General features: G+C 42.8%; 1 protein-coding gene across 2 annotated transcripts in view; it reads right to left on the bottom strand.

The window, feature by feature from the left end:
* The window catches only part of LOC144771845 (omega-amidase NIT2), a 555,629-nt gene that overhangs the window by 268,487 nt on the left and 275,128 nt on the right, over positions 1–12,014 (bottom strand). For both annotated transcript variants that reach the window (XM_078656110.1, XM_078656111.1), the window contains exon 5: positions 933–1,026. In XM_078656110.1, the coding sequence (XP_078512236.1) occupies positions 933–1,026 (94 nt within the window). The remainder of the gene's footprint in view (positions 1–932; positions 1,027–12,014) is intronic.

The raw sequence follows: 12,014 nt of genomic DNA, 5'->3' as shown, positions 1-12,014 counted from the left end.
CTGGCAGACTTATAGGGGAGGTAGTGTAGGCATTGTCACTACATGTTGTGAGTTGCTATTGTACTATTGGTTGCACAGAAAAAGAAGATATGGTAATCTGATGTAACTGTTTCTTAATTGTACTGATCACTGAGCAAGTATTAATCAAAAGAACTTTAAAATAAAACGTTTTTTCATTTTCTTGGATTTGTAAACAAATATTTCAAAGATAAAATGTTCTCCGGGTGGTGTCCATCAAGCATCTGCAGGTGAAACAGATCTTTTTTCCTCATAATTTCCTGGCAGCCATCCTTTTCTAATGCCTATGCATGTGAGATGATGGCCCTAGATCCAGCGCAACTCCTCCACTAAGGTGGAGGAACGTTCCTCCACTGCTGTGTAGCAGTGAAATAAAGGAAAAATAAAATGATAATGACTTGCGTTATTATCATTTAATTTTGTCCTGCTGCAGCAGCTTTGCAGGGTGGGGCTGCTCGGACTACAGGAGCAGGGGGAGTGGTGAGCACACTATGTAAGTGTGCATGAATGTTTGGCCAGCCGACTCGGGTCATCCAAACATTCATGCGCACATTGCATGTTCTCCACGCAGGCTGCATTACGTCTGCAGTGTCTGAGCGCCGAACCACGGTGCTCAGACCAATCACAACGCTACACTGCAGTGTTGTGATTGGCTATGTGAAGGCTGGGTGTGCTTCCAGTTCCGGCCAGAGCGAGTGACTACGGAGGAGAGATGCGGCGAGGAAAGGCGAGAAGGTACGTTTTTTCTTTGTCTTTTAACACACGCTTTCCCTCCCCCCTCTGTGTCCCCCACCTCCCGCCTCCCCACCCCCGATCCGTGCCAGCCGCCACTGCTTAGATTATGCCACACTTATGTGGCACAGCAAATGTCACACCATTTAAGTTATAGTAGAAAATGATTCCCTCGTACTCACGCGTGTCAAACACTGAGAAACTGTCTCCTGGACTCAGTGTTTCAGACTCCTGAAAGCATATTTTCCCAGGAACATTAATGTCGAATAAATGAATCTGTGTAACAAATCAGAAACAAGTGTTTATTAGATCAAGCACTAAAAAAATAAAGACAATTTACAAGGCTTCTCATGTAAATGGTCTAGGTTTGTCTTATTTTAGGGCAAAGTACATGGAAAAGACAGTACCAAGTGTTGTGTTGTATAAGGGCTGGTGCTTAGGCCAAGAAAGGTGAAGCTGTTGATGCTTCTAAACACAAAGACAATTTACATGTCATCACATCAACAAAAAGATTGACTCCCCGCATCTATGAGTCAAAATAATTGTGTTTCTCCACAGTCTGCAACTATTCCATGGTCACCAACGCAACGCCTGAGTTAAACAACATCTGGGCTGACGCAACTCCATTGCTCCTGCTGGGCAAGGACCACTGTATGCAAGTGCCTCAACAGAATGTGGCAGTTACTCACTGCACAGAGACACATACATTTCCAAGTGCAGCTGATGGTACTTCCTTCTCTGCTACACAGAGAGCAGGAAAGAGTTACAATAAAGTAGTTTTGTGAGAAAGGTCCAAGTCAGGTGGTGACTGATGGAGGTCAGATGTTGAATAAGAAGAGACCTGGTGATTTACATTTTTAATGGACCAGAAAGGAACGAGTTGACATTAGGCCAGAGGCGTGGAGTATGGGGAAACCTAGAACTTTATCTGTCCTTGGTGGGAGGGAACAAAGGGCAGGGTGCATAGCAGAGATGGGAGAGCAGCATGGGAACACCTTGTTCATTTTAGCTTGCATATTTCTGTCCTCCAGTATTGCTCGCCCTCACCCTGTCCACTATCTAACGAACATTGTGCTCACAGTGCAAAGTATATTTTGTGATAGGGTGAAGCAGTCTATAACAGGTGTATTTACCACTGTGTTTGACAGTCAACTAGGATTCTGTTATGGCAGGTTATGTCATATAAGGTTTGTAACGCAAAAATTACCGGTCTTATTGGCACTGAAGGGAAAGAAAGATTCTGATGAAGCAGGATTTTTGCAAAATATTCTTGCTTGATCAAATCTGCTCATAACAGTGTTATTAACAAAATAATGGCTAATGGCGTGACTTTTGATAATTTTGTACACAGGAATATTTGAAGGTATGACGTTGGAACTGTGCAAGAACGGCACAAGATGTTTGGTAAAATAAAAAATCTGAATTAGCTGAAATGCTTAACATGCTGAAAGCATGAACATTCCATGAAGTGTTTTTTTTACAAAGTTATGTCAGAGAGACATTAATAAATGTGCATTTAAAATTATGCATCTAGAAATATGAAATATTAACATATGGAAAACGCTTGTAGAAAATGCTTTGTAAAATGTTAATACTAGTTGCTCAACAAGAGAACACCAAATCTTATTAATAGTTTGATTATTAAAAAGAAGATTATAACTATGTTATTAGTTATGATAATGAATCCTTATTTATTATTTATTTATGTGTTTCTTTCTTTACATAAAATATTAATCCGTTTGTTTTATTTCCCCAAAAAATTACGAATTATGTATTCTCTACGAAGGTCTTAAAAAACCCTGCTAGATTTAATTTTCTTTCCTCATGTAGGCCACAAAAGAATGCATCTTGTCCTTGATTATTTCAAAAAAGTGGATTTATTTGTTTAGCTGTAAGTAGCTTCTCTCTAGGTTTTTCTTTCCATATGATTATAGTATTTCTTACCATGAATAATTGTGTTAACTAATGTTGTAAGCTGATGTGGAAAGTGGCAAGGACATGGAAAAGGAATACAATTTTTCTTCCTGCTTCCGAAAGCGATGATGTAATCTATTCTAACCAAGAACATTGACAACAAATTCCAGATGAACTAACTGAGGCGATGATCACCTCATCTTTTGCACCTATTAAGTTGTGTGAAATATATAAAATTGTAACTTTAGGCGGATAGAACTTTTTAGCTTTTGGGTATAGTTATTACAATGAGAATAGAACTTAGCAGTAGCTGTTTCTATGAGATGAGAGCCTTGCTGCTTTACTCTCTATGCTACTCTGGCTGGCTATATTCTTTGCAAATCATGAGTGAGACTTTCCTGATTTATCTTGCACTTCATCAGCTGGTGATGTTGCTTAAGCTATACCTTTTCAGCCGAAGGGTTGGCTATTTCTCAGCATTGCACGCTGTGTATTAGTTTCCTCTGATCTAGGTTCGTATGAAAAGCTGTATTGCATACTGAATTGCAATGTCATATTCTTTGTTTCTCTCTCTCACTCTCCCCTCTTGATGCTGTTAATTGACTAATTCTGTATTTGCCAAATGAACTGTATTTCTTTATTGTGAATTTACATAAAATATTTGAATTAACACAAGCTATGATTTTTCTTATGTACCTGTGTATTGGCCATTAATATTTTGAAATAATTAGATAAAAGAAACTTGATAAGTATTCAGTGTTTAGATACATGTATATTAAGAATACTGTTGTTCGACAGGTTTTCCTTCATTATAGGGCCTCATGAGGGAATAGCATCCATCTCTTATTATCGAGTCCCTATTAGCTCTACCAAAGATCTTTCGGAAGACCGGATATATGTAAGTGGTATTGAGTTACCATGGGCCCAAACCTTTAGTTATAGAAAAATTCCTGATTATAATAAATTAGGGATATAATGAATGATTATAGAACATTTTATACCGTTCCTGCTGCATCAATTCTAATGTCCGACAAATAGTTTAACTTCCAAGAGACTACTCAAATGCTGCAGAAAAGAGTGTGGGTTTAAGAGACTTGATAAAACCTCTGTCAGAACGTCTTATTTGGGCTCCCAAGGCTAGACAAAGTATATGATCTATGCTTGTCTGGGATGACATGGGGCCACACATAAGAGACTCCTTCCAACATCATAAATTACGCAAGAAGCCGAAGACCTGGCTTTTAGAGTAGTCTCACTAGGCCCTAGGTCTGACTAAACTCGCACCTGCTCAACACCAAGATAACCTCCCAGGTGATAGTGTCTCTACAAATCTGCATAACATACCATAACTGCAGGAGGCTCGCACATAAAGTCCTGGAAAACGAGGAGAAAGTGCATGATTGCCTAGGCGGAAGTCAAGCTAGGATTGACAGTCTATCAGAACACTTGGTACTGGGATTACACCATAGGCTGGGTCATTTTGGAAGGGAGGAGAGGGAGAAAGAAAGCAGGACATGAAACAGGCAGCGTGAAAATGGCAGACAGAGTGGAAATGGTGAAGATCGATCAGAATAAGTCACCCAGTGGCTTTAGATGACATAGGAAAATGATAGATGAACTATATGCTGTGAGGTGCTATAAAAGAGGATGCTTACCTGTCAAGCTCTATCACCTAACAATCCTTCCTCAACTCCTCTTGTCACAGCAGGCTAATACAATGAGCTGCTGAAATGTGAAACAGATCTAGGTGGGACCTAAATTGAAACGTTTGGCTTTGGTGCAGTCTGAAAGAGGAAAAGCAAGAGGAGAGGGTGGTCGTGTGTAAAAGGGAATGGGAAAGTGGAGACCTATTGTTATCCATAATATGCTTGAAACATGTTATCATCAGGACTTATTCCCTTCCCACCATCCATTCAAGTCAAGCCCTAGATAGCCTGTCCGGGGACAGAAAACAATTTACCTTTAAAGTATACGTCCAGCATAGAGAGCAAATGAGGCAAGGACACTCAAATAGCACTGAAACCGTGATGCAATTCAACAATCAGAGTTCCAAATTGCTACCTGGAGGTGATATGAAGGGTGCAGGATTTTTAGAACTTTCAAATGCAAGGCCGATCAGGACTGGGGTTAGACTGCTTTCTTTTCCTCCCATCTTTCCGGCATGTAGTGAGAACACCTTTATCCTAGGAGTTCCCATCTCTGCCAAATCTCTTCGACTTTGATCAAAGTCAGATACTTTTGAAAGACATAAGTGATGACATCCACATATAACTTATATGACTCTCCAGCTGAGGCTGAAATATGCTTGCATGGCCTCATCTTGGATAGGTGACAGGAGTGGGAATGGTGAAGTTGGTGTGGTTTTTAAAGCCTCATATGCCCACTACCATTCACATTGACTTCTGGGCACAGTTGATATTTTTCCGGTGGAGCATGATTGTTACTCTCAGGTGACCACAGGAGACCACTCTAACCATGGGATAGAATGACGTTGAGTGGCTGGTACCATCAAAAATATTTGTGTCTCAACAGCGTCTGGAGGTTGCTTGGCCTGCAGGAGATTTAACCAGGTCAAAGGAGAGAATGTAAGGATTGAAGAAGGCAGGGTTACAATGGAACCTGGTATAGTATTCCAAGACAATCATGGGTCTGTAGCTTGTTTAGGCTTATCCTCAGAAAATGGTGTATTGAGCTAAGATTGCTCCACATGACATGACAACCCACTGCTGAGTGCAAGCCTGTATTAGCACAGTGCTCGGTACTCCTTAGTCCCATCAATAAAGAGGCTAAAGGACCTCCATGGTCCAGCCGGTGTAACTCTCCACTTCCTTAAAGGGATGTGGTGGAGCATGATGGACTGCCAGCACACAAATGGGTAGCATCACTTGCAAAGGGAAAAGATGCAGAAATCGTGAGTACCAACTTGTCAGGGAAGAAGGCAGTGTTCGGGATGGACTGGCAATGACTGTAGCTCACTGATGTGACGTGCAGATGCGATTATGCTGAGTGTTAGAAGCCTGAGAGTAGAACTATGAAAAGACTCAAAAGGAGCACACATCAAGAATGTCAGAACTAAATTTAGGTCCCTTTGCGTAATAACGAAGGGGACAATGAGAAACATGTGAAAGCTAAATTAAGAAAGTCATCACAATAGGTGTCTCCCTCCCGGACAGAATTTACTCCCATTTCACTGGAGGACTCTGAGAACACTCTTAAAACCTGCATGTCTGGCTCCCCTGATGTTCCCGGTCCTCCTCAGATTTTGGCTGCCAACACGGCAGCTATTAATCCCACTTTGAATTTACTTTTAAATGATTCTTTGAGCCAGACCATTGTCCCAAGCAATTTAAAAGTGGCTAGGCTGATTCAATTGTTGAAAAAGCCCACCCAGGATAAGGCAGTCCTGGCCAACTATAGGTCAATCTCTTTGTTGCCAGCATTCTCAAAAATCCCAGAGAATCTGGTTAACACCCAATTATCCTGACACCTTGACATCAATCATTTGCTGCATCCATCACAATCATGTTTTGGCCCAGGATACAGCATTGAATCCACACTGGGTGAGATTTCCAATGTTATTTGACTGGCTATAGACAACTGCAAGAATGCTGTCTTGCAGTTATTGGATCTTTTGGAAGTGTTTGACGCAGTATCCCATTCGATCCTGATGCAACGTTTCTGTGACATAGGTACAAGTGGGACCATGTTGACCTGGCTGGGTGGTTACCTTTCCAGCAGAATTCAGTCTGTATGGATGTCGCCTTTTGCATAAACCTCAATCCACTCAAATGTTATGTTCCACAGGGCTCAGCCATAAGCCCTCCATTGTTTAATGTATATATGTCCCCCTTGGCAACACTGGTGGAATCCTTTAATGTGCAGGTTATCTCGTATGCTGACAACACGCAGGTTCTTCTGACTTGACCAAGGTAGATTTACTGCATGTCTGTCAGTAATATTCCAGTGGATGTGTGTAGGAGGCTTGTGGTAAATAAATAAATAATACCCTATTTTTGAATGTATAAATGAATAACAGATAGCTCAATAAATAAGAGTCAAGATTCGAGGTAGTAGGAGTTTCGCAGGTTTATTACAGCATAAAGGACAGGAACAGGACAACCTGCATAGGAATAGGATGGCAGGGCCCAGCAGCTGCCGGGGCTGGATCTGGGATGAGCGCGCTAGCATTTAATAACAATACACAAGCATATATAGTAAAACAGTTGCATTACAGTACATATGATAGGCGGAGCAGTGGGTGGAGCAAAGGGTGTGACGCGTAGCAGTCGCGAAAGATAAGGGTGAAAGTGGGTGTAACAGGGCGTATACATAGACATGTGATGCAAACGTAACAGAATATGTCATGAATGGGGCGGAAACCATGGAGGGGGCTACCTGAGGAGCCGGGACCTCTAACCTGGTGGTGCGCGCAAGCTGGCAATGACGTATCACTAGGAGAAACTGGGGGCTATGAACTCTGTGCTAGGAGCAGAGACTGAAGTCTGGAGAGTCAGGGCGACATGTACCTAAGCAGTATCTAGTATCTGATGTTTAGAGAACATGTTGATATAAACTAGAAGTCAGGAGGGGAAAGGCTAACTTGATTCTAAGACTGGACCATGCATTATTCTACATGTAGTGCGTGATGAAGAATACGAAATGACCATTAAATACAGTATTTCTCTAACGTGGAGACGTGAAGGCTAGACAATGACGGAAACTATCGATGCGATTCAGTAGCTTTAGGAATGCAGAGAAGGAGGACTGAACTGATAACTGGAATCATAACATATTCTTGGCAGACTCAGAGGCAGAGCCAGGCTGAACCGGGCACTGCGAGGCAGGAAGTAAGTGAAGGGTCGAGGATACAGGTGGGGGCTGTATCGCTCCTCAGCGAGGGCTCAGGAGACAGGAGCTGAATCTGGTGTCCAGGCCCTTTTGAGGCCTAGAAACGGGGACTTTACAATGAAATAACGTGCACACTGAGAGACGTGGCAACGTAGCTTTACATAGGCCTGATATTCGTAGTATTCACGAGGACTGGAAACTGACATACTAGAGGTGGACACAACTATAATTGCGTCTTGAATCGAACATAGGGAATACATATGCATATTAATCATGCACACATAACATATGATGGATGTCACGTAGGGACACAGAACATGGCAGAATTTACTTTTCCACATTCCCTCCTTGTCACTACGTTTCCATCAGGAAACATCAATATTCATGATACCATCTATCATTTCATACAGTATCATTTGCTCGTCTCGAATTATCCTGGAACGGGATTTAGAACGGGGCTTGGGATTAGGAATACAAGAGGTAGCACAAATGCCGCAAATCGCAGGGCCACATTGTATACAGAGACAGCAGCTGAATATGATCGCTACTGCAATACCTAGGAAGGACAATATTTTCCATCCCCATGCGGAAATTATATTCCAGAACCAACCGGACCATGTCCAGGTGCCTGGATCTTGGTGTATCAGATGGGCAATTTTATGGAGTCTGGTTATAGCTGAATAAACAGACGGCGCGTTATTTGGAATGAAAATGCAGCAACTAGATCCGATGACTCTACAGGCCCCGCCCCTATCGGCCAGTATGACGTCAAGGACGAGACGATTCTGTAAAACGACAAATCTCATAGCAGATTGCTCTTCGGTTAAGTTACCTAGAGCAGAGGCAGTCTCATTTACTACAGCTTCGAGGGTTCTTGTTAACCTACGGATCAGTTTACTATTCTGGATAGGTCCTATAAAGAAGAAGAAACCTCTATTGAAATCTGTATATTGTTCTAGAGCAGTTTCAGTATAATCGACAATTGGGGACTCCCTTCTATGTCTAATGTGTACTAGATGTGTGTTTCTATGATAATCAGGTGGGGCTAGGAAAACAGGTGGCAGTAGGAAGGCAATGTAACAGGTTCCCTCCCAATCGAGGGGCAGACGAACATATGCAGTTTGACCACAAATAAAATAAGAATGACGTGAAGCTTTGAAAATAGATTTCCCACTGTCACTATACTTGACAATAGTAGTACAATCACTATGTCCTACATGTACAGAACCATAATTTCGGACACATAATTCACCTTTGACTGGCAGTACTGAAATAGCAGGTAAGTCTGGAGTAGTATCAGACTGAACATTCAGGACTATGAAATTCGAAGAATAGTTACCTAAATTATACACTTCATTTTCTAGATCTAAACCTGTTCTGTGGGGGAGACCTTGCTTGTCTGGGAAACATGTACTGTTAAGAAAAGACATATCTGTTGAGGATGACGTTAACGTGGACCATGCTCCACACGAACCATTATGTAAAAATGGATAAGGAAAAAGTGGCAGAACTCCCTTCGGTGTCTGGAAAGGGGGGAGTCGACCACACACCCAACAATTAGTGGCATTGCTGGTCTGGTGTGAGTAATGTAACATGCGGATAAAGGAATTATTTCGCATAGCGAGGCGGTAAGAGAGTTCATGGGGAGGTAGGTCACTAAACATGTGCTCTACAGTAGCATTAGAAGACATATTTACATGAGGAACTGGAAGATACAGGTAAAATGCATAACTGGTGCAGGAAATCATAATGCTGAGAAATAATATGAAACTTAGAAAAACGATACATCGGATTGAGTTTTGACTGACTCTCTCACTATGGGGGTCTATTTTATACATGTCAGAAACAGTCTAACCGTTTCACCTAGGGGAGGACTTAGACAATCAAACTGACTGACTTATTTTACTAGACCGAAGTTTTAACTTATACTCCTGTTGCGGAGTTTTCTCTAACAGGGGGGGTGTAGTAACATTGTCTTTTGCGGGACAGTCCTTAAAAATGGTGCTTTGGCAATCCTTCAAATCCTGGGAAATGTTCTTTAAGACGGGTTTCAGTCCATAAAACTTTTTTATATGAGAAAGGTGCACCCAGCCTTTGCGACCTTCCAACTTCACGGCTGTACGGGTGGTGAGGAGGACCTGTCGGGGCTCCTTCCAGCGAGGCTCCAGCGGACTTGATCTGTCAAAATTCCTCACCAACACCATGGATCCTGGAACGATTTCATGCGGTGCCACCTCGGTATTGTCTGGAAATGCGGCGGCAACCTGTGAACGACATGAGTTGAGGGCAGACATCAAGGAAGCTAGGTAATCTGTCAGCATATTACTTGAAACATCGGTAATACTTCGGGGTCTAGGAGTACCCCACATATTTGGGGGGCGGCCGAATACGACCTCATACGGGGACAGACCTGATCTGGAATGTGCGACCATGCGCATATAAAATAAAGCAACTGGTAGAGCTACCAGCCAGTCCACACCTTTTTCTTTGCATACTTTGGCGATACGGATTTTCAGAGTCTGATTATGTCTCTCTACGAGACCGGCTGCTTCAGGATGGCGTACACAATGAAACTTCCACTGGTACCCTAACAACAGGGAAACGTGCTTCATGAGTTCAGATGAGAATGGCTGACCGTTATCAGAATATACGACTCTAGGGAGTCCATAACGGGGGAAGAACTCACGAACCAACTGCTTGGCAGTGGTCGCGGCTGTGTAATCTGGGACTGGATATGCTTCTGTCCACCTGGACAAAGCGCATACAACTACAAGGACATACTTGAAACCTCGACATCGCTCCATCTGAATATAATCCATCTGGAGGACTTCAAAAGGGTGGTCAGGGGGCTGGAATCCACCTTGTTCCACCGGGACACTTTTACCTGGATTAAACTGACAACATATCATACAGGTACGGACTTTCTGCTTGGCTGCAGCTCGTAAATGTTTGTTGAACCAAATATTCTGGATACTGTCTAACATAGCTTTTTCTCCTAAATGTGCTGGACTATGTGCGGTATTAATAATGACTTGAACCATAGAGTCGGGGAGAAACCATGTGGCTCTACCCTTCGTTAACCATCCTTGATCTGTCTGGACCCCTCCTTGTTCGGACCATTTCTTAATTTCTTCGGGAGTAGCATGTAACTGTATGTCTATGACATCTTGAGTAGGGTCCTTAACTGTCATACATGTAGTCGGATCTGGAGTATGTGTCTGATTAACTGGAATGTCTGGAGTCTGTGCTGTAAGCTTGGCTGTGCGATCTGCTAGATCATTACCTTGGGAAATAATGTCAGTAACTTTCGTATGTGCTTTGCATTTCATGATAGCGATAGATGTCGGTAAGTGTATGGCATCTAACAGAGCTTGAATAAGGAGACCATGCTGAATCTTGGTTCCATGAGAAGTCATGAAACCTCTCTCCTGCCAGAGCACTCCGAAGTCGTGTACGACTCCAAATGCGTAACGTGAATCCGTGTAGACATTAACTTTCAAGTTCTTGGCGTGTATGCAGGCTTGTGTCAGAGCAACTAGCTCTGCTGCTTGAGCGGACAGGGTGTCAATACGGTATGTCTCAATAACTTCAGTGTCAGTAGTCACTGCATACGCGGCGACTAGTTCTCCTGTACTAGTTCTCATGCATGAACCATCCACATAAAGTGTCAGGTCGGGATCTGGTAACGGAGTATCTGTCAGATCTTGTCTTGGCTTTGTCGTAATGTTAACTACTTCCACGCAATCATGTGTGGCTGGATTTGAATTAACTGATGGTAACAGTGTAGCAGGATTAAGGATGTTGCAGCGTCTGATTTCTATGTGTGGCTGGAATAATGTCAATTCATAACCTGTTAAACGTGCAATTGTCAAGTGCTGAGTTTGTGTTCGGTTCAAAAGAACTTCCACAGAGTGTGGAACTTGTACTGTCAAGGTATGTCCTAAGACTATGGAATCACTTTGCCTGATAGCTAGTGCTGTGGCTGCAACTGACTTGAGGCACGCAGGCAGAGCCTGGGCTACAGGATCTAATGTGCTCGAAAAATAAGCACATGGCTTGTATTGTCCTGCTTGATCTTGTGTGAGAACAGATAATGCTGTACCTTCGCGTTCAGTGACGAAAAGTGTAAAAGGCTTACTGTAGTTCGGTGTCGCTAGAACTGGAGCTTGGCATAAGGCTTTCTTTAACTCATTGAAACTAAGTGTATGTTCAGATGTCCAAGGGAGAACAGTCGATACGGCTGCCTCCTGTGTCGTTAACTGTATCAGTGGTTTGGCTAGAAATGCATACTGAGGAATCCATTGTCTGCAGTAAGAAGTAAGGCCGATAAAAGCACGTACCTCCTTCTGGGTCTTGGGCTGAGGAAGACTCGCTATTAACTGGATACGGTCTGGTGTCAACTGCCTACCCCTCTTGGACAGTAAGTGTCCTAAGTATACCACTTGCTGGACACAGAATTGAAGCTTAGAAGGGGACACCTTGTGCCCCATCTCGGCTAGGAA

This window comes from Lissotriton helveticus, chromosome 8, assembly GCF_964261635.1.
Source record: "Lissotriton helveticus chromosome 8, aLisHel1.1, whole genome shotgun sequence".
NCBI classification, from domain to species: Eukaryota; Metazoa; Chordata; class Amphibia; order Caudata; family Salamandridae; genus Lissotriton; species Lissotriton helveticus.
The sequence above is the reverse complement of the archived record's forward strand: the minus strand, read 5'-3'. Positions and strand labels throughout refer to the sequence as shown.